The 24,327-nt window shown below is 42.5% G+C and overlaps 1 protein-coding gene across 1 annotated transcript in view; it reads right to left on the bottom strand.

Annotated features, from left to right (window-relative positions):
- sema6cb (semaphorin 6Cb) overlaps positions 1–24,327 on the bottom strand; it is a 188,795-nt gene that overhangs the window by 9,504 nt on the left and 154,964 nt on the right. Inside the window, exons 18-20 of the mRNA XM_079640911.1 lie at positions 14,077–14,135; positions 13,603–13,653; positions 9,601–9,756 (exon numbers count right to left, since the gene is read on the bottom strand). Of these exons, the coding sequence (XP_079497037.1) occupies positions 9,601–9,756; positions 13,603–13,653; positions 14,077–14,135 (266 nt within the window). The remainder of the gene's footprint in view (positions 1–9,600; positions 9,757–13,602; positions 13,654–14,076; positions 14,136–24,327) is intronic.

The following is a 24,327-nucleotide window of genomic DNA, read 5'->3' as shown; positions in this document are numbered from 1 at the left end:
GATTTATTTCTTCCACACTAAAAATAACAATTTAACTCCTGAAAGACTACCCGGGGTTGAGGATTGGAACAAATGAATTATTTTTTCAAAAGCAGGTGAAAAGCAGAGCTGTGCCACATTGCTGCAGGCTGCGGTAATTTGACAGTTTTAATACTTGATGTCTGCGCACTGACAGACATGGTTAGTGATCACACACACACACACACACACACACACACACACACACACACACACACACACACACACACACACACACACACACACACACACACACACACACACACACACACACACACACACACACACACACACACACACACACACACACACACACACACACACACACACACACACACACACACACACACACACACACACACACACACACTTCTGGCCGGTGACTGAGGGAATTCAATCATGTACACTTGTTATTAGACATTTGCATAATATTCCACCTCAGTGCTTAGCCAATTGGATGCAGTTTAATATATGCACACTAGCTCAGGTGATATGGTGTAATGTAACAGACGCTGCAGTTGAAAGTATGAGCACTGCATTGCATTTCATTCCATGTGTGCTGATGCATAGAGAGAGAGCCTAGATTTCATTACCCCTCTGATTGCATACTGGTCAATTAGGCATCTGGCAATCAGAGCCATACTGAGTGTAGGAAGCCCTTCAATATTTACACCTTTGCTGCTTTCAAGGTAACTCCAGTTTTGAGGCAGCGGTTACAGTTAGTTTATGACACTCACACAACTTTGATTGAAGAGGAGGTTCATTCAAATTACAAAAGCATAATAGTTTTGTTTGATTGGAGCATTACAAAAAATACATTTGAAGAAACCCCAAAAAATAAATCCACAAACCCTTTTTTTAAAAATGTCTAATTTTCAAGTGTAAGTTAGTCAACTTACACTTGTTATTATTCATATATAATGTATTAAGGGGCAGATATCTGAACATACTAATTATCTGGACGGCTAATTATCACCAGGGTGAAATAAGAAAATAAGGTATTCAACAATGTGTGAAGCGGCCCTTTAAAGTGTCACCTGACGAATGTTATTTACGATATATCATAAAATCAGGCTGAGCACATGCACTGACTTTTTTGTAGATTTGTTTTACATGCAGTTGCATTAGAAACTGAGAACAAGAGGATCCATTCATTGGCTGGTAAAGCAACATGGTTCCAATGCAAACAGTTGCTGTGATGATTCAGCCGCACTTCTTGGCTTTACCAACAAACTTAAAGAGACAGTCCACACCAAAGTCAGTTTCTGAAGATATGCTGAAACATACATTTTTAAAATCTCACTATGTTGTTCTAGCAAGAAACAAACAAAAGGAAAGGAAGCTCTAGTTGACACTTCACTGGAATTGTATTTTCCACGTAAACTTTGTTTTACAGCTCTGTCTTTCTGCTTGAATCCAAATCTGTCATGGCGCTGTCTTTGGAGTGAACTGTTGCTTTAAGAGACGGAGAAACTGCTCGCAGGTCCACTCAAACACCTGCGCGCACTTTCAGCCATCGCCTGTAAAACCGGAAAATCATATCATAAAAATCGACGGTGAGAGAAGGGTCAGTGAGAGGGGATACAACAAAGGAGGCAGGTACAGCTAAAGGGTTAGTGTTACAGAGGAGAACAGGCAGGTAAAAGATGGAGGAACTACTCCCCAGAGGTCAGTGAGGGAGAGTAAAGGGTGAGGGGTGAGGAGGAGTCGGGAGAATTGCTCGGTGGGTTTGATCACTGCGGGCCCCGAGGATCGCTCTCCACCCTGACACTGGGCGAGCTTTAATAGCCGGTGTGGAATAAAAAGCTATTAAAAAAGTGCCGGTTATGGAAAGCGAAGTATTGGCTGTGTGTAATGCCTTTAAGGTGACTTTTTACAGCTCTGAGCAGTGTGTGTGTTTTTAAGTAAAACATGATGTCACTTATAAAAGTGCCATAAAGTGCAGAGCAGGGGGAGGAAGGGCCCAGCTCTGTGTGACCTTTAATGAGGCCCATTACACGATGACTATGACTCAGGGACTACAAATTGGCAGTAACGTTTCAACAAGTGAAGTAGTGTGTGTGTGAGTGTGAGTGTGAGTGTGTGTGTGTGTGTGTGAGTGTGTGTGTGTGTGTGTGTGTGTGAGTGTGTGTGTGTGTGAGTGTCCGTGTGAGTGTCCGTGTGAGTGTCCGTGTGTGTGTGTGTCCGTGTGTGTGTGTGTGTGTCCGTGTGTGTGTGTGTGTGTGTGTGTGTGTGAGTGTCCGTGTGAGTGTCCGTGTGAGTGTGTGTGTGAGTGTCCGTGTGAGTGTCCGTGTGAGTGTGTGTGAGTGTCCGTGTGTGTGTGTGTCCGTGTGTGTGTGTGTGTGTCCGTGTGTGTGTGTGTGTGTGTGTGTGTGTGTCATGGCCTGACTTAAGGTGAATCATGTTAGAGTTGCCAGTGGGGTCAACCTGAATAAAATGTGACAGGAAGCGGTGGATTTTAAATTGTTTTAACGAACATGTTTCATATTTGCCGACTTATGGATCTTAACATATATTTAATATTTTAAAGACCAACTTCGAAGGCTTCAATCGTTTAACAAAAGCGACTTCTTTTAAAAAGTATTGGTGAAATTAAAAAATTAAAAGTCAAGCGTTGGGAATGAATTGTGTTGAAGTTTGGGTGATTTCAGTAACACTGATGCATTGTGGGAGATGGTGTTTATTATCATTTCCCACGACAGCAACACTGGTGCTATTCTCACCTTGCTAGTGTGTTTGTGTCTGTATGCGTACAGATTTTGTGACCAGCTAGCATCGCAACCATGCAAAAAGTAGTCACAAAACACAACAGGTGTGTAGCGTGTGTCTCAAAATGAAGGTGGAATTGGGAATCGGGCCTGATTTGGCATTCGACTGTTGTGTTCAAATTACAAGATGGTCTTTACTGTAGTTCAATTTGCGAATGACACGAATACATTTTAGATTTGAGTTTGGTTCTTTGCAAAGATTATGGCTGAAAATAGTTGTGGTTTGTATTAAACCCTATATATTTGTTTCTATATTGCTTGCTGTCGTTTTAAGAAGTAAACATATTTATCATAAGAAGTGCTTATAGTGATGATGAACAGAGTCTATCAGTGACTGGATGATTCAGGCGGTGTCTGTTGCCATGGTCTTCAGAAGTATAAATAACTCTAACCCCCCCCCCCCCCCCCCCCAGGACGCCTGCTCTTCCTCACTGAGAGAGTCAGGCCGAGTTCACTCTCTGCTCTCCTCCCGCCACGTTTTAATGAGTTTGGAAACGCCTGCTCCGCTTCATTCTCTCATCGAAGCCCCCCCTGTGCTTGTCAGCTAAATTAGCTGCTAGCCTGGCTTTTAAATCCAGCCCACGCCAGTTCATCTCCATGTGCAGGAGTCACGGAAAAAAGGTCAAGAGGGGGTAGAAAACAAAACAGAGGACCGGGAGTATCATGGGCCACGGTTTTGCTAACACACATTTTACTGCTGGCTCGAATTTAGAAAAGGTGGGCTCAACCTGACTGCTCACAGTTTTCTAAATAGCAGCTGGTCAACAGGTTCTCCATGGAGTTTACATAATGTATTTCAACTTCCCACTTCTGAGCCAATATCTCAGCTCACAGCTTCTATCTGTCCATAACTGAGCACACATGAGGTGAGGATTACCAGGGGTGCAAGTGTTAAGCGATGGTTGCCTTTTTAATCATTTCTTAAAGCTTATAGTCTTTACATCTCCCTGACATTTCTTGGTGAAATGGATTTACAGATAGTTTACTTCCACCCCTGTTCTTGAAGGGGATTTTCGTTGAAAGGAAAACTTTTGGGAACTCTGGGAACTTTCCTGAGCTGTCTCACCTGTCACATTTATTAAAAGTGAAGAGTTCTTCCACAGCCTAAAAATAAATAAATGTGAAAATAGCAGCTGACTTACAGACGCTACTTATTTTAAAGAATATTTTTTGTGCCGCTACACATTTTCATTCATAAAAGCTAAACTGGAATATTAATTACGCTAGCCAAGGAGGTATTGTTTTTGATTGAACTTGTTGATTTGAATGAATCTTGGTAAAATGGTGAAGCATGGGCCAAGGAATAACTCAAATGAAGGGATTACACCTGGGTGTTGTCCATCATGATGACCCCACGTGCCACTGTGTATTTTAATTGCTTGTGTTTCATCTGATTGATATTTTACATATTTTTAACAAACCCAGGTGCCGAAATGGGCTTTTTAAAATGTCTCTACATCACACCATGCTCTCCAAATGGAGTTAAACAGACAGGTAATTGCTAACTATATCAATTAGTCAGTTACTAACAATGTCTTCAAGGGAACGCTTGTGTTAATTGCCCCCCAACTCCCCCCAACCCCCCCATTTAAGACATTTTGATATGTCACAGCAGGAAAAGCGTAGATGTCTATTATAAAATCAATGATGGCTGAATTCCATTTAGCTGTCTCAGTTTGATGGCCTTTGTATTACTCTCGCTGTCACACTGTCAATTCAGCCACTGCTAATGACGTAATGGTACAAGTAGAGTTCCTTTCTTTTCCTGCTATGGCAAGTCAAAATATCAGCTGTAAAAAAGGCATTTAGTGACTAGTGGTTGTATGTAGCCTGATCGCTAGCTGGGTAGCTAACTTTAGCTAAAAATGTGTATATTAATAAGATAAGTAGAGCTTTTTCGTATCCTCTGGGCCCAGGAGTTCAAAACTTTTAATCTCAATCAGATCCGATCAGATTTTGAAATCCCATTTTTTGTGATCCAGGATCAGACGAGTCGGCCAGATTTTGTCCCTGGAGTTCAAAGCAATTCAGGATAGGATCAGCCTGATCCATTTTTCAAGATGACAAGATCCTGAATATCAGTGCTTTAATCCTACCGATCATCTAGTGGACATGAACAATAATACAAGGAAGACAAGAGACCACTTTGCCGACATCTATTGTCCGAAATTACTTTTGAAAGGTGATGACAGATGGACTTTTTTTTTGTTGAAGGTGTTTTTTCTTTAATCTAAATTACATTTGTGATCGACAATCTTTGTTGTGATACTTTCATGAGCATCAACATTTGGTTGAAAACAAAAGGCCACCACAAACGTGACCAAAAAATGAAAATGAAAATTGATTTGCCATGAAGGCTAAAAATGGTGTATTATTTCAGTTAACAAACTTTGCCATCTTATTTATATTGAAACATATTTTTAAATCAATTGTACATTCCATTTTAATCTGTTAATCCACCCCTCTGGTGGGATCAGGATAATCCAGTTTTTTGGGATCAAACTGATCCCAATCCTGTGTTGTCGGTTTGAACTACCCGTTTTGAAGATTTGATCCAGATTAAAGCTTGGATTGGATTTCCTGATCTGGTCGGATATCAAAGTGATCCTAATCCTGGTTTTTGGTTTTGAACTCCCCAAAATCCAAATCTGATCTGATCAGATAGGGATTAAAAGTTTTGAACTCCTGGGCCCTGGGGGCAAGTGCAGGTTGAGTCTAAAGTTATTTGAGTAAAGTCGAAGTTAGTAAGTTCTGCGGTCTATTATTAGGGTAACACTTTGACTACACCGTGTTTAAATGAGTGTCTCAGCTACATTACACAAGTCTTTTTACAGCACTTGTGGATACAGAATCAACAACAAGTGCACAATGGTTAGGCACTTTGAAATACATTTAAAAGATTTAAAGCCTGGACACACTACAGGTTATATTTGAACGTGTGCAGCTTAAGTAATAAAATGGTCCTACTACTTTAACCCCTTTCTTCTGTAACATTTTGGCTGATGAATAAGTCCTTGTTCAGTGTTTGCTTGTATTTCTCTCGCCACGTGGTTGTATGTTTACGATAACCGTTGCTGGGTTAGAAACTTAGCCTGTCATTTATTTGAGCGAAGACGATGTTCTATGTTACAGTTTAGCTACACAGATCTATTTAAATCGTAACCGAAGGTATCTTTGTCTTTCTTTAATAGCTTCCCTATATTTGGCCATCAGCTTAAGTAATAAAATCGTCCTACTACGGAACGTTAACCCTTTCTTAGTGTGTCTCCAGTAACACTTTGGCTGATTAATGAAGCCTTGTTCACTGTTTGTTTGTACTTTCCTCCACCGGTATTCCAACAATGCCAAACTTGATTATTTTACACCATAGTCTACAAACCAACGTAACGGTGACTACAGAAAAAAAACATCATCACGGCACCGCTCCATAGAGTCTACTGGTTGTATGTTTACTGGGTTGGAAACTTTATTTTGGCAAAGACGATGTTCTACGTTACAATTTAAATATACATATGAATTGTTGTGTTTCGTAACTTCCGGTGTCTTTGTCTTTCTTTAATAGCTTCACTGTATTTGGCCATCTCTGCACGGTTGTGTTTCGGCTGCTGGGAGATGTATTTGTGACATTTGTACAGACAGAAAAGCAGATATCTGGTGAGAAATGGACAGGAAGTGAGATTGGGGCAAGGGGTTGGGGGGGGGCTTTCTTCTTGAAACTGTGATGCTGTTACTTCCACTCCGGCTCCTCTGCTTCCTTATCAACCCGGCCTGCTGCTCTGATTGAACCGGCAGCGTCACAGTCTCTGGCTGAAATAGATTGGGTTGCTGTTTCCATTACATCCTACAACCGGCTCAGACCCCTGCTGGTTATTTATTTGTTATGGGCTTTTCTCATTTGAGCCTGAGTAGCTCATCATTGCAGCCGGGGAGTCTGTCTGCTTGAATGGAAAGCTTGTTTCCTTCTCTGGGGATTTATGGACTCCTGACAAGGTGCCTCTGCCATATAGCAGCAAAATGAGGACGGAAAAACCGCTTCTAACGCTTTGTATTTGCTGAATCACATCCAAATTAACCGTATCTTCTTTTTAAACTTGCAGGAATCAATCTGTAGAAGGAGGACAACTTTCTCTGTTCTTTTCATTTCAGGGTCAAAGAGACGTTTTGTTCCTGGCATGGTTATATTAATCAGCTGGAACTAACCGTCAAATTAAAAATTGAAGAAATGACGAGGCTCGGGCCTATAAAGATCAAGATGTCATCAAATATTCAAAAACTGGTTGGAGTTTTATAGGTCATGCCATTTATTGGGGTAGCTGGATGGTGTGTTGAAGAGTCTGCTTCTGGGAGATTACACGTTTGACTACTTTAATAATGGGAGAGTAGAAAGCTACGGTGAATCGAAAACTGTCAATTCTACGAAGAAACCTCTTTCAACATCTCCTTGACATTTGTAAAGACACAAATCAGAAACATCCAGCCCAACAGTATAACCTTTAGAGCTGAAAGATTAGTCAATTCATGGATCAAGCCATTTTATCAAACCAAAATTCTAACAGAGTCGATGATTCAACATCAAAAAAGATATGGATTTGGAGATTTTTTTTAACAGTGCATTAGTGCCGTTCACTTCGTCTAGACAGGGGTCTTCGAAACGCAATCACTTACAGGTATTGTTGTTGCTTCATTGACAACCTTTTTAATTGGCTTTTATTAAACATCACTTAAAGGTAGGGTAGGTAAGAATGGAGAAACCAGTGCGCTAGAATTTGAAAATACACAACCGGAAATAATCAGCCACTTCCTTCCAGAGCCCCTCCTCCAACACACACGAACGCGCACATGACCAATGAGGGCACGAGATCAGTTTGTGCACAGCTGGAAGGCTGACAGGCAGGTAGGCCATCCAGTTACTTTAGCCGGGCCGGCTCAGATGATTGGTCGTGCTTTTTACAGCACCACGGCTTCCACAGATGATTTTTTTTTAATGTATTTATTGTCAAATCATTTAATATATTCATTGCTATCGGGATGTTAAGAGCATTCCATGGAATATAACAAGTGTTTCTGAAGTGAATTACATACCCCACCTTTAAATGGTCCAGACAGCCAATGACTACAAAGGACCCTAGGGCAGTTTCTTAAAGAGAGTGGAGTCTTAAAAAGTTGGAAGGGTGTCAATAAGAGTGTAACGGCATTGCATACGACGTGAGTTTCAATATCAATAGCTTCAAAGATCCATACATTTCTTTCATTTGTTGAGTATGTTGTTGCCTATGTGTGTGATTAATACCCTGAAGAAGCAGTGGGCAGATTATCATTTGTGCTCTAATTTGTTGCGTCATGTAGGGCTTTTAAAAGTATTTGTTGTACTTCAATAAAAGCAAATTGGGAAATGCTCAAAAGCTGATTTATTCGATAGTGATTCCAAAACAATTCACTTATTTGTTTTTTTAGAAAGTTAGATAAAAAAAACACGTTAGTTTTGACGACAGATTTGGTCGAGTTGTCGAAGCAAGAAGTTGGCTTTCCAAACTTTTTGAATTCTGTGTCAGCTGCACAGGGACGTGACCTTACAGCGTTCCTCCAAATGGGAAAGTAAATTATAATTGTAAATTAATTGTCACGTAGGGAGAGGGGCGCTACCTGACTTGTGCTTTGAAAACATTGCGGTAATATTTGTGGGGCTAAATAAAAGATGAGGGAAGGAAGGCCATGAGGGAGCGGTGTTGTTTAGACTCAGGTTCTCTCCTTGATTTGAAGAGTTCATTAGAGACACTGCAGTATTTATTACAAGTCATTAAATCTTCTGCAGCGTTGAGTACATCGAGATATACGGCTGAACATAACTGGACAATAAGGTCCTCGTTTAAAATCCTCTATCCAAACCAGGTGTTTCGAATGTATATCCGCTGTGGAATTGACTTCTCATTAATCCTTTCCATCTAACGACACAGGGTTCAAACCAGTGGAAGCACTAAGTGAAGCTGCCCGGGAAAATTATGCATCGCGTCATGTAACGCCGTGACTAATGAAGTGTATAGATTAAGAAAATCAATTAGCAATGCTCTCTGCCATTCACTAAGAGATTGGTTTATGTAGTGAGTTAAGTGTTAGTGAGCTGATGCAAGTGCCATTTCACCCTGGGAGAGCATTCACATACATTAGCATGCGTCGTGTCACGTGACTTCTTGAATGCTCCTTCACAAGCGGGAGTAGATTCCTCATTGATGATTCAAAAACATCAGACAGAGGGTACTTTAAATGTGCCACCACTAGGGCTGCTCGATTATGGCGAAAATCATAATCTCGATTATTTGGGTCAATAATTGCGATTATTAAATGCGATTATTCATTGACTTTGAAAACATCCATTTATTGGAGATTTTATTTTTGAACAGTATGTTTTCAACAGTTGATTACCCTTAACTTTAAGTATAATTCAAATGAAAAAAAAAAAAAAAATTATATAAAAAAAAAAAATTAGAATATCGTTTTATTTCGATTAAGTTTTTTTCGTAATCATTGCAAGCCATAATCGTAATCGCGATTAAAATAAGATTAATGGAGCAGCCCTAGCCTCCACTGTCATTTTTACATTACCGTTTGAAAATGAGTGCCATTACTGTGGAGAAGCAGCTTGTATGATTGGATTCAGTGCATGCATACGTGCCGTTCTTCCAGAGTGAAACCATTGTATGTGTTATATTTTGTTGTTAGTGGTCAGCCTGGTTAGAAGCGTAAAATGAGGCGTTCAGGGCCCAGCAGTGCAATCCCCTTGCAGGTTCACTAAGTACATAAAATCCCTCCCCCTTACCCTCCATCTCCACACTGATTGGCTCCGAGTCAGGTGACCCTTGTTCCCCAACGGGGGGAGGGGCATCAGGACCTGTACCTCTGTCAGGGTCACCTGCCTCCTTTGGGAATGCCGCCACGTGATAGGTGGTGCTGGCGCTTGTGGGTGTGGTCTTCCCTGTGGTTGTAACGAAGGGGAGGAGGAAGAGGGGGGGCAACAGAGTGAGTGATTAGTGGAATGTGAATCAGAGAAATGAGGGTGAGTGGAGAGAAAAACCATCACCCGTTAATAAACAATAAATAAAAAGATGAGTGACCGTTACTTTGTATATTGATTGATTTTATTTATGTCTGCCTATGCATACATGTGTCTGCTGATTGTGTATATGTACATATATTTATACATATTTCATATATATTTGTATTTTTGTATTCGGGATTGTGGGAAACGGTATTTCGATCTCTCTGTCTGTACACAAAAAAACTGAAATATTGATAATAAAGTTGACTTTGACTTTGATGATGATCCACCTCTCCAGCTGCTTAATGCCCACATTCACCCTCTGCAGCGTTGGCACACATCACACATTTTCAATGACATGTCCACGATACTCCGGAATATTTCTTGCTGTGCTGCCAATATCACACTCGAACACAACTCACATGAAGAAATATATCATTAGCACGTTCACCCTGTAATGCTTTCTGTAGCCTGTGGGATGCAGTTGTTTGAGAGGCTTGGTCCAGGTGTAATATGGGTGTAATATTGGTGTTGCATCGGTGTAATATTGGTGTTTTATGGGTGTAATAACGGCAAAATATTGGTGTAACACATCTTATAATTTAATATGGTTTACAGTAATATAGAAAATGTAGAATGTATCCTGTTTTTTTAAAAGGAAATCATAAAATATGTCCTTTTATATAGCAATTGATTGATTTTTCCAAAAATATTTACATGTGCTTTCCCATTAAAGCAATTATCATAACTCAAGTGTCTGGAAATTTGAAGATACTCCGCTTAGCAAATGTTGACGTCATGATTTGACTTGACCCAATGACTCAAATATCAGTCCAGCATTATTATTAAACCTCTCATTAGTCATTTCATCCTAGTTCTCCATCTTATTTTACAGAAAAATCCCCCCCATATGTTTTTTTAAAGACGTCTATGACCTCCCACCACCGTCTAAACTGCTAAGTGTTTCCCCAGATGAATAGAAATAGATACCGGTGGCTGACTAAATGATGTTTCTGTTTCATCAAATCTTTTCCAACGACCTCATCGGAGCTAAACTGTTTCACAGAAATCTCCGTCACCTTGAGGCGAAGCAGCGAAACATTACGACGGCTACATTTGGAGTAATTTCAAGCATATGCCGAGGAACACGCGGGGCATGAGCTGCCACGGGCCTTTGTATTATCAAACAAATGTATCTTGATGACACACTCCACATCTTGATTGCATTATTAGCTCTCTGTTGTCCTTGAGGTCCGGCGAGCCGCATGCTGCTATTGGCTCGAGCTCCCCGCACTAATAAGCCAGGCATAATGTTAGCATTGTGCAGGAAGAAGGCTCGTTCTCTCTCTCTCTCTCTCTCTCTCTCTCTCTCTCTCTCTCTCTCTCTCTCTCTCACACACACACAGCGAGCCAGTTGACAGACCTCGCTCTGAACGAGGAACCCCGTCAGGTCGCCATCTGCGCCGCGCAAATTAAAACTGTACGCCAGGGGCCGTTTGGCCGAGGCACACCGGACAACAGCTCCAGGACTTCATTACTTCAATTTATAACGATTGAGTTATTCTGAGAGTGCACGTAGGACCGTGTTCGTTGTCCCCCTTTTACTTTTGATGAAGTTAAAACAGAGGGATATTTGATTACCTACACTGGCAGGTGTTTGTCTAACGTCCTTTTTCTTTGCCGGTGTTTGTTCGTGGCAGGAAGAGAAAGTAAGAAAGAAAGAAAAACATTTTCGAACGGGGGAACGGAGCCCCTGTGAGACAACAGCTTCGTTTGGTATATGGGTTTTTTTATTGTCTAGGAAAGCTGATAATTGATCTACAGTGCAGAGACTTAAAAGGCTTTTTGTTTGAATCGGCTAGAAAACAGCGGAGACAGAATGTGGCTGAGCACTTCAAACAGTGTCAGGGTGATGAGAGCCCGTATGATTTAGCAGGAGGCTTTGCTTATCAAGTCTAGCTACCGACTGAGTGGTAATTCCTCCAGCGGGGGGGCTGCATCACTACTGAGGCGCTGTGGGAGTGAGGAGGTCTGGGCCCGAAGCCTCTGGCAGACAAAGTGGTCTCTGTTCGGGGGGGCGAGAGACTTATGAGAGACGCAGGATGGATGGCTCTGCTCAGCCGTAATGGCCGACTCATCAGAGTGTTGGATCAACCTCCATTAGCTCCAAATTTTGTCGAATGACAAAAACGGACTTTGAGCGAGTCGAAAAAATCTCATAAAGTCAAGGCGGGTGCTTTTAGTCGTTTAGATAAAAACGAAGGAGGCCAACCGATGGAGATCTGATTGGAAATGACTGCTTTTATACACTCTGCTATATAACATCTAGAATATTATTATAATTTATAAATAAAGGTGTCATTACGTATCTTCCACTACGTTTTTTGCACTAGTAAGTACTGCTAACATTTACATTAATTATGTGAGCGTCTAGGTTTCCTGTGGATATTTAAATGCTCTTTTTACGGCACTGTTAGTGTACAGTTTTATTATTATGCTGCTGTGTTTATTGTATCTTTGTAACTCTGGCACAATAATTTCCTTCAGGATAAATACCTCGTCCTATCTTATATTTTTTAAATGTTGCAGTGTTGGAAAATGTGTCCGAGCGCCACCTCCTCGGTCTTATCTGAGCGGCCGCCAGCTTGCCAGCCTTTTTATTTCTATTCGGGCCGTGCCAGGGGCAGCGCAGTGGCCAGCGGGGGGGTAATGGGACGTGACGGGGATGATGATCCTTCTTGATTCGGGGCATTAGAGCTCTGATGCTTCGGACAATGGCTTCAATGTTTAAGCTGTCAGAGCGGCAGAGCAGGAGAGGTGGCTCCGGCCATTCAGCTGCCTCTGCTAAATATTCTGAAACCTCCCAAGTTGTAAAGTGAAGAATCATTGACTTTGTATGCATATCAGGGAATACATCTCATGCTTTGTGCAGATAAAGTAGAGGGGGGTTCAACTCTGTTAAATACCAACCAACTAGAATAGAATGGGAGGGATGAAACCCTCTGTAATGGTCTCACATGCAGAGCACACAGTGACATGTGTTCTCTGCTTTTAACCCATCCTAGTACCAGGAGTCTAGTACTAGGAGCAGTGGGCAGCTATTGTACAGCGCCCGGGGAGCAATGGGAGTGAGGGGGGGAAGGGGGGTGTCTGGTGCCTTGCTCAAGGGCACCACGGCAGGGCAGGAGGTGAACTGGGACCTCTCCAAGTAGAAGTCCACACTCCAAATGTAGGTCTGGTCGGGGACTTGAACCGGCGACCCTACTGACTGAGCCAAAGCCGGACACAACTATGTGCAATAAATATATATATTTACACCTGGCTGCTCAATCCTCAGAACTGTTACAGGACGTGTATTTTGTAAATTGTGTAACTTTTTTAATTATAACTTTTGTTTTACTTTAATACTTTTGTATGCATGCCTCTTAGGTCACATTAAGCTGTCTTTGGCTCTTTTCTGCTGTAACAAAGTACATTTCCCCTCTGTGGGGATTCCATTCCGTAAACTGCTTTGGTGACGTTTTGATAAGGCCAATAAATCTAATTGAATTGAACTGAATGTGATTCTTTATCGTCCTTTTCCGAGGAAACACGACCCTCTGTACGCTTCATTTTTGACACGTGAACTTCACAGACGCAAAAACAGATTCAAAATACGTAGGAATGAGAATACACTACATGTATTGGAGGAAAGAAACAACTAGATTGAGTCCAGTTTGCTAGCCTTTAGCTCGTTAGCACTCAGCGGTGACTGGCTACATTAAAAAAGGCATGTTCACTGACCATACGCCGAATCCAGGGCCGTGTTTTGCTTGCGAGTCGTCGCCAGGACATCTGGAGAAAGAAATGAAAACATGAGAATGACATCAATGATGGGTTAAGTTTCCTGTATTCAATTCGAATGGGAACTCATTGTCCTGTTTGCGGTTCTGATCGCATTCAAACGAGTCACAACACTTTGTCTTATATAATAACCCTTATATGAGCTCTGCTTAATTAACACAGAAAGCTTGAGAGCAGTATTCCAGGAGGGACGGTGAGCGGGGGCGGACAAACTGCTCTTCAAGCCCCTTCAGCGTGGACTGAAACGCTGCCCTCGCTGAAATAAATACATCGTAATGCTCCATTAAAATCTGATAGATCAGCAATGGCTGCTGTCGCTCTGCAATCAAGATCCGATGGCAGTCAATAGGTGGTTCTTTTAACTGTATTTCTTTATTGCTTATGTCAATGACTGAGAATGAATATCCGTCTCACCGTGGCAGGTGTCCGGGCTCTGCTGGTATCCGTTCTCCACATCCTGTTCGAAGCTGCCTCTGAAGGAAACACAGAGAGACACATCAGTTCATTTGCGATAAACTATTTCCCCTAACTGTCCATTTCTCACAAAGCCCCTCTTGAGTTGTACCAGAATTGGTTCTGCTGATGAGGACGGGGAGGTAAACGGGGAGGTAAGTGCACCGTAACAACATTTCATTTGTTTTGTGTCTGGCCGAGGTCATCGTCTGAGCCTCGCATTTGTTGTTGGGACACGGCAGTGGCCGGACCTGGAGGTAAAACTCACCCTTGGATTCTCAACACGGTTGTATATTATCAATTGTGCGGCTTTCAGCAGTTTTTCTGGAGTTTCTTTGTGAGTTTTTATTTACTTCTACGTGTCCTCACTTTCCCTCCTGACCCGCCTCCTCTGCGTGAACCTCAGTCCGCGCCTCTCTCTCTCTCTACATACATAACACTCTGCACCATTTGAGGCAACTGCTGCTGAAATTGGTACCTCGAGTTCGCCTGCTCTGCAATAAATGTCTCACTGTGTGATTGTTGAATGTCAGCGTGACATTGTCTGGAGGGAAGCACATAGATTCAGAGGAACTGACACCCAAACCTGTCATTTACCACTGATGTTTCTGTGGGAACACTGTCTGCTGTCCACATGGCTAATGGCATGGCAAATGTATATCCACAAGACATCTATAATTTAGCCAGCGATCTGCAGGAATAAGAACAGTCCACGGACAAACTGACCCGAGAGGGGATTGTTATCATCCAAAGCTGTGTGTGTTGGCTTTATCTTGGTGGAAACACCTTTAATATCCGAAGCAAAAAAGTGAATGAATATTGATTGGTATATTCATTTGTTCTCCTTTACATTTCGTGCACTGTGTGGATGAGTTGCCCTTTTTAAAGAGGCTCTATGATGCATTTTGGTGTTTTCCCTCTCCTGTAGTGCATGTCTTTGTGGATGTAAATCAGGGGCGTCAAACCCAATTTAATCGCGGGCCACGTCAGCAACATGGCTGCACTCAAAGGGCCGGTTGTAACTTATATATAAATATATAAAATAATGTATTATATTACATTTTTGCCTCTGCATTGGATTATTATTGGATAGGGTGATAACTTCATAATTAACTACGTCTGAAAGCAGAAGTCTGGGGCAAATAATTGCAAGTCTCTTCAGTGAGAATGTCACAAAAATGATTTAAAAAGAATAGCTGAAAAAAAAAGTCAAAATCAAAAAACAGAAGTGACATTTAAAAAAAAAAGTAACATTTTTAAGAAAGAGTCAAATTCTGAGAAAAAAGGCAAATTTAGAAGACAAAAAGTCAAATTCTGAAAAAAAGGCAAATTTGAGATGCATTGTGGGACATGTAGTTTATGGGCAACGTGCTTCTGTAAATCATCATGTAACCGTATAATAAACATATTATATTCTTTGCAAGCTCTTGTGGGGCCCCATGAAATGAAGTCACGGGCCGGATTTGGCCCCCGGGCCTTGAGTTTGCCCCCCCTGGTGTAAATGGTCTGCAAAGGCTAAACTCCTAGTGTGTCTCCACAGGGTTTCTGGATAAGCTGTGGAATGTCTGCCATTATGAACCCGCTGCTGATCAATACAAATCCTCCGAATTGGCTTTTGTACCGTTCTTCAAAAATGACATAAAAACTCAATCCGTGCATCATTGATTTTCTGCTGCTCTGATGAAAATGTGCCTAAAATTGACACGCTTTCCTCCCTCCAACAGACGCGCCATCTTTCACTTTCTAGTCAATCAAAGGCTCATCCGGAGGCCTCCGCGCGACGGTTGAGCGATGAGATGGGAGGAAAGAAACCTCTTCTATCCGAGCGGAGCGCCAAAACACGCCAACAGCCTTCCCACACGTCGTAGTGAACCAAATAAAAAACAGACACGGGCTCAGATGCTGCAAAAGCACGAGCATAACGATCCGGTGTTCACGCTCGCATGCATTCACGCCTCTTGTATAACAAACCAATTAGTTCCTTATATAACCTAAACACAAATCTCCATCTCACGCAGACTTCCTGCAGAACGCACGTCTTCCAGCACATAAATGTATAAATAGCAACTTCTCTTGCAAACACATTGGGACACAGAACATGATCTGGTACATGCATTTCTTTGTCGAGACTCCTCAAGACAAACTCAGCTCCTGAGAGAAACACCAGATGTTTAAATTGGATGTGGTGAGAACACTGAACTCAGCTGGAGGGAGAGAAATCAGCTCAAAGAAATTAATTGCTTCAATTTCTTCAGCGCGCGTTAAAGCCGTCAACTGATTTGCGTTTGCAATACCTGCTGCGAGGAGGCCTCTGAACGCACGGGTACACCATATATATATAACACCCTTTTTTACTCACTGCAAAGCCTGGCTCCACAAGTTTCTTTACGTTCTCTGAGGAAGGAGTGATAAGACATGATCGGATCAGACCAACGCCAGGCTGATGCTCAGTTTCCGTGTGAAGAAGGAAGAAGTGTGAGAGAAAACCAACTTTAAAAAAAGAAAATATATATTTTAGCAGCCTGAGAGCAGACGGTGTTTGACACAACACAATACATGCTGCGAGCATATCTTCAGGAGTTTGTTGTCCTTGGTATGAACCACAGTGAACGATTTCTCAGGATTATATCTGAGTTGATTTAAGCAACGGTTCCAAATATATACGGCTCGTGAGCCCTTAAAATAAAGATATGTCGAAAAGTTGTGAACGGATTGATTTGACAAAAACTCTTCAATCTGGCTTTTCATGTTTGATTGTTTTTGTATTATTGGACTTTAACTTTAACTATATATTTATTTGTTGTTCCTTTCTTTTCACTATATCTGTAAAGCGTCTTTGAGCACCTGTAAACACCGCTAACAAAATAAATCTATCATTATTTATTCTTCTCCTTTAAAAAAAAAATACTTTTTAGGCAATTTGATTTAAAAAGCACTTTTCAGCACGTGGCGATTCAAAGTGCTTTACAGATTAAAAGCAAAATACATTTAGAGGTAAAATTATCCAATCATTCACAGGCTTAACATAAAGCTGACCCTCATGCTGGGAAATACTGTTGTGAATAGGGAGTGCATGTATGTAGACACGTTAGTTTAGCTGCTATAGGCTTGGACTGTTGGGGGGCGCACCTTACTCCGTCTTTCTGGCTGTTTGTACCTGTGTACTCTCATGTTCCGATTAACCCAGCTTCCCCCAAATCTCTTTTTGTGTCTATATCTACGCCGGGATCCTGAGTCGAGGCTAATCCTGTTGCTGTGGTCCTGGATCCTGAGCACTGGATCTGAGTCCTGGACTTCGAGTCGTGGCTGAACCTGTCTCTGCGGTCCTGCCTGACTCTCACCATACTACTTCCCTGATGGCTCCCACAGGTTGTTGACATCCTCGTGGATTCATCTTCTTATTACAGACACATGCATTTCCAAACATTTGGTCTACCTACGCTGTAAAATGTATTATGTCTTTGATTTACACACGGCATCTATTGCACGTCTGTCCGTCCTGGGAGAGGGATCCCTCCTCTGTTGCTCTCCCTGAGGTTTCTCCCATGTTCCCCTTTAAACTGTGGGTTTTCTCTGGAAGTGTTTCCTTGTACGATGTGAGGGTCTAAGGACAGAGGGTCTAAGGACAGAGGGTCTGAGGACAGAGGGTCTGAGGACAGAGGGTCTAAGGACAGAGGGTCTAAGGACAGAGGGTGTCATATTGTCATACTGATATTCTGTACAAACTGTGAAGTCCACTGAGACAAATGTAACATTTGTGATATTGGGCTATATAAATAAACATTGATTGATTGATTGATTGATTGAATGCTAAAACTAACATAACATATCAATGCATCAAAAGACAATGGTTTTATCTTTGAAACTATCAAAACATGTGATAAAAGTCCCTGTATTGATATGCTTTCATCTACCTGCATGGAGCTAATAAAAGACATGGCGCTTATTTAATTGATGACAAAGCGTTTGTATCATACACATAATCTCAACTTTTAATACTAGTAGACCTCAGACCTCTATGTTTCTAGTTATTGTGCTTTTTATTATGTTTTTAATTATTGTTCTATCATTGTACTCCCATTGTGTTATTTCATATTGTAGTTATTGCCTGTACAGCACTTGAACTGAAGGTTGTTTTAAATGTGCTGTATAAATAAATATAGATTGAGATTGATACCGCCATTCAAGTCCAGACAAACAACAGATCGAATGTGTCGGTGGCGTAAGTCCCTGCTAGCTCGTTTCAGTCAGCCCCTCTCCATCACCATCGTAAACACAGTCTTTGTGAATCAGAGGGGACAACTTCATTCATAAAAACATAAAAGCCATTTGAGTTAAAGAGCAGCGAGGAAATGAAAGTGATTAACGCTGGAGTGTGATTGTAGCGTGTCCTCTTCAATCTATTGATTCAAACACACATTTTACTCCACTATGTTCTCAGGATTTGGCTTAACATATAAACTAAATCCTAATGCTATGAACTTCTGGTGCGAGGGCGGACGTATTCCTTCACTGCCATCAACATAGAGTTGATGCCACAACACTTCACTGTTCAAGCCAGCAGGAAATAAGGAAACATACGTTAGAAAATGAAGCTCGAAATGGATTCGTTCAAAGCTGGGTTTTGTGAAGCTTTGCGTGGATTTTTGAAGGGTGTTCAAGGAGTGCAGTTCCATCTTGCATTCGTTCAATTCTCATAGACATATTGATCTCAATTCACATTTTAATCAAGTTCATTCTCAGGATTTGGCTTAAAACTGTCACGTAATCTTATTGCTACGAATTTGGCTGACATATTCCTTCAGTGCCATCAACACACGTTTATTCCACGACACATGAGTGTTTTAGCCAGCCTTCTGTAGCTAGAGATCCATGTGTTCAAAGCATCCAAAGTGTGTTTTTTTTAAAGAGGTTAGCAGTTTCAATGCATCCTTTTCGATTCACATAGATGTATTTGATCTCAATAAACACTTTATTCAAGCATATTCTTTAGCTGCATCTCACTTCGGTTAAATGGATTCCTTGCGTCCCTCACTTGCGTCGTTTCCCTGCGTCTAGTCCCTCCCACCAGGGAAGCATGGAGGGACGCAAGGAAACCACGAGAAGCAGGGAAATGAGCTTTAAGAGCAATGGGACGTCCTTTCCTCCGGAGCGTCACGTGAAGCGACCTCTGTTTGTGATGACACCGCACAGCTGATCGTCTGACAGCAGCCAGATCAGTGCATGCGCTGCAACGTCCAATCAGTGAGCGATACACAGTAAGGGGGCGGGGCAAGTGTCTGAGGATTTCACCGGAAGATGGTCTGGTAGTTCCTCGATCCTCCGGCACAAATAAGGCCACTGGGACGGTACTCAAGATGGCGCAGACAAATCAACTTCCGGTGATACCGAGCCCGAGGAGCGAGGAAATGAAAAATAACCGAAGTGAGACGCACCCCCTGTATGCACCAGCCGACATTTTCCTTCCCTGCCATCAACGTAGTGATGGACGTTTATTCCTTTCAGCTCGTAAAACCAAGTGCTGTGAAATGTAAAAGTGCCCGTGCACAATGTGGACCTACTCATACATCAACAACACATTTTTGGAGCATTGTGTGTTGAAGTGAACCAAAAGCATGTACACAGAGATTTGTTAAAGGTCCCATGTCATGCTTTCCCGGTTATTACCCGTCCCCTTGTGTGTTATAAAGGTTTTTCTTCATGTAAACGGTCTGCAGAGTCAAAACCCTCAAAGTACACAGAATAAAGAGTAAAACTCTAACACAGAAAATATCTCCCCAAAACGCCTCGTTGGAGATACGTCACTGTCCATTGATTCTTCCGGGTACCGCATGATGTCATGCGTTACCCGGAACCAAATGGACCAATCCGTGGAGCCGTTACGTTACGTCCGCGGAGCCGTTACATTAAGCCCCCGCTGATTGGTCCAAATTGACCAATCCACGGACTTCCTCACACACACACTCAGTGCAAGCAGCTCGGCTGATCTCTCCTCCCTGGCTGCAGGCTGATAACAGACAGTTGGGATCGCGGCGAAATTCTCTCTGCAGACCCATTCTCACTGCAGACCCATTCTCACAGCGTTTATCAAACTTTTTCTGACTCAATATCAAGCCACACTTATTGTTTTTACTTCGGCTGTGACTTTGTGTGTGCTCAGGGTGAGTTTGGCTGTGTTTCGCTAAACAAAGAAACCACACCTCCACGGAGCTCAGCGCGATTCACAATGTCTCGACCAATCAGAGCACACTGTGCTCACAGGGAGGGTGGGGGCTGGAGCTACTGGAGCTACAACTAGCCGTTAAAGGCAGAGAGTGACATTCAGTGAATACACGTAGTTTACAGAGATGCTGTATGAGAAACCAAAGTGATTTTGGAAAATTGCACAATATAAATCTATTCTAGTAGACCTCAACAATGGAATTATGATCAGTGGAAATGGCCGTGACATGGGACCTTTAACTAGAAGGATGACAGGTCACCTTTACGTTTGAAAAGCCATGCCAGACTTCACGATAATTGACCTTCTCTGGTGTTGAAACACATGGATAAACAGTTTGAACACGAGCATCAGACAACAAGTCATTTGTTCTGCTCGGCTTTCCAAACACAAGGAACTGCTGACTGTCAGATATCAACATCTGTCTGCTTTCCCCCCCAAAAAAACCCTCTGATGGAGAGAATGCTACCATGTGAGTGGCTTGTTCTCCCTCGGCCAAACAAAACAAACCGGATGTCTTTCCACATGGTTTGGTATTTTTTGTTTGATCATTATTTGTATCTTTGGCATTGATAATAAAACAGCTTTGCACTTAGAGACACAAAGTTGATTTCATTCAGCGAATCACAGGAAAAGTATGGTCGCTTTCATTTGAATGGATGCAGTGTTGACTCGAGCCTTAACAACACGCCGCACAGATGCATTCCCTAAAGGTGAGTATCCGCACAACAAATGAGCACCTGCAGAGTCCAGCAACAACATAATGGCTTCACAAGTATCCTGCGTGACTTCCTGAAGAATTGCATGGACACGGATTTGTATTCATTTCAATCTAAAAACATGAAAGTGGTTAGAATAATTTCTTTTGCTGATTTGCAGAATAAAATCCAGTTTCCTCATGAACATGATAATGACAGTGGCGAACCGTGTCTATCACAACTGGACCTTCTGTAGACACACACATCCCCCGCAGCCCCCCCCCCCCCCCCTTTTGACTGAATGGTCGTCTTGAAAAGGGTACTCACAACAATTCCGCAACAACTTCATCTTCACCTGTTGCACTCGCCATTTCAACGTTAAAAACAATAAAACGGCATGAATTGCTCGTATTCATAGATCCTCTGTCTCGAGCCAGTTAACTAGCGAGCCTTCTAGAGGACCCTGGAACCAAGGGGGACTCTGAAAGAATACGCCCATTGGCTACAAACCAATATATGATTGGTTGATCAAACTGTCAGTCCAAACGTACGCTCTCATTCAGTGCAACGGCCAGGGCATTCGATCAAGGATGTAGAATACCTTGGTTGAAGGATGTTCTACCCAGAGACCCAAAACAAGATCTGATTGGTTGCTTTCTTTTCTAACACAAAACCACTGAAATGCGTAGTGCATGGTCCGAGAAGGACAAACAAATCAACGTAACAACAACACAGATACCATTCTCATTTATTCATTTTATATACATTTTATTTATATAATTAAATCGATTTTTTGTTTGTTTCATCCGAGTGTTCCAGGGTATTCTCTGAATACCTTGAAGGCCCTGACGGTTCGCCACGGGATAAGGATCACCTTATTAAAGCAGGGCGAGATACAAAGCGCTTTGGAAAACGTTTGAAATCGAGAACCTAAGCCCACAACTAACAGACAAGGCAACAAGATGGTAAAGTACCACTATGCTGTGAGTGAGCGCTCATTTATAGTCACATTCAGTGGGTGTCAGTTCAGACTTACTCACATCCAGATCTCTCTGCAACAACTCTGATAGTAGGCCCTGTCTTAAAGTGTGTTATCATCATGTCCTCGACCTCGTAAGGTTCACATAAAGTCTAGTATTGTAGGTTTCACTGAAGGGTAAGAGGCCCTTTTATGCTGTTTGGGGGTTTTCCTTTCCTGTAGTGTGTTATAGAGGTTATGCAAAGACTCAAATCCCTGTGTTCCCTCCAGGGGACGTTTCTCGGGACATCTCTAATGCCTCATCACACCAACGCAACTCTGTTTCAAGCTCTGTGCTAGATCTTCTCAGGTTCAGAACCGGTTCTTCGGTTTAGCTCCGGCTCTTTTCACACTGCCCAGAGTCCGACTGGTGCTGCGTCATTGCGTCATCGTTTGCGTGCCTGCTTCATAAAGCCAAACCACGCGGAAACCCCTCACAGCTGACACCGACGACAACACCAATGGCCGATTGTGCTCCAGCTTCCTCTGTACCTCTTCAGAAGATCAGATTCCCAGTAGGTAGCTGGTCTCTTCAGTGGACCACTGCTGCTTGTTAAGTTTCTCCATCGTTGTGTACAAACTGGATAAAACGCCGGCTTTTTGTTGTTGTTCAGGAGTTGATCCCGCCCCCGCCTCCGCCTCGACGTAAGCGTGACTTATGTGGTGCTTTTGCTCCGGCCGGAAAAATGTTTGGTGCTCGAAACGAACCGGACTCCGGAGCTAAGAGGCTGCTCCGCTGCGGTGTGAACAGGAAAACCCGGTGCTTTTCAAGCTCCAGCTCCGAACCAGCCCTGAAACACCGTTGGTGTGAATGAGGTATAAGCTGCTGACCAATCACAACAGAGCCAACCAGCTGACCAATCAGAGCAGATTCGGGCTCTGGTTTCAGACAGAGGGTGAAAAGAGGTGCTGCAGCACAGGCAGTATGAGAACAATAAAGAGCTTTTTGAACATTAAAGCATGGAGACATGTCACAGTAGAGACACTAAATACTGATAGGAATGAAAGCCTTTTGAAACACGACTCAACTCTGCAGAAAAGCTGAATTTGTGTCACTTTAGTGTGCAATTTATTCTATTTTTGTCACTCGACACATCTGAGGTTTTGTGCCTTGACTAACTTGAATCTAAACCTTAATAATATATATCCTACATACTTTAAAATAAGTGAGATCATGGCTGATAATGGCTTCCATCAAACATACTATTACTCTTTTAAAAAACAATATATGTCAAGGTCTTCAGGAACAAACAGAGAGGGTAGGAAAGTTTAAAAAAGGGAAGGACTAACTTTGCTGGATTTGTTTCTTTTTTTTGTTGGCAAACACAAAAGTCAAGGATATTGCCAGACATATCCTCTGAGCTGTGTCACCTGCACCACACAGCTGATCCTGCTCCATGATCCTTATTCATCCTCCGTCCTTGGCTGTCTTTTCTTTTGGATATGTCAACAGTGATTATGTCAAATGCATTATGGATGACGCGTAGACTAAAACACCCGGAGACGGTGAGACGTTGAGCCGTCTGGCCACACAATCTTTCAGTGTGCGAGGCAGAGAGAGAGAGAGGGGCTGCGGATCCTCTCTTCAGTCAGACATAAGTCATTCAAATGTATGCCACCTCAGACATAGTACCGGAGGATAGAAAGAGAGTGGTGGTGCATGAAAGGGTGATGGGAGAGAGGAGGACTTCTGAGATGCTTGATCAGAAACTCTTTCTGCTGCCTGATTCACATGTGATCATCCTACCCGGTCCCCTCCCCCTCATTCCTCCTCTCGCACTAATATATAGAAAGATATCAGTTGATGCAGTTTTCTGATACTGTTGCTTTAAGGCCTCACAGACAGCTTGAGTAGAAAACAAGCTAAATGAGAAACAGATGTTCTGCACTCTGGACTAATAAAACTCTCCTGTCGTTCCTTGACTCCTGCCTCCTCGAACCCCTCTCTTCTGATATGTGTGTCTTAGCTTCCTTCTCTGTCCAGGTTTTTTCACAGACTCAAATCCTTCTCTTGTTTCTTTTGTTCCGTTATGTGTGTGTCTCTCTCTCTCTCTCTCTCCGTCTGGCAGGGGGCTTACAGTCGAGTCTGGACGGGATATTTTGTCCGATCTCTCCCACGTTCAGGTCCACTGGTTTCCAGCTAAACACCGACTCATAAATCAAAGCTCAGCAGCAGCAGCAGCGTGAAGCCACATCGGCACTTCCTCTCTCTCTCTCCGTCACAGAAACATCTCACTGTGCTTGTGAGGACCTTCCAGGCTAAACCTCAAACCACA

This window comes from Notothenia rossii, assembly GCF_949606895.1.
Source record: "Notothenia rossii genome assembly, chromosome: 7".
NCBI classification, from domain to species: Eukaryota; Metazoa; Chordata; class Actinopteri; order Perciformes; family Nototheniidae; genus Notothenia; species Notothenia rossii.
The sequence above is the reverse complement of the archived record's forward strand: the minus strand, read 5'-3'. Positions and strand labels throughout refer to the sequence as shown.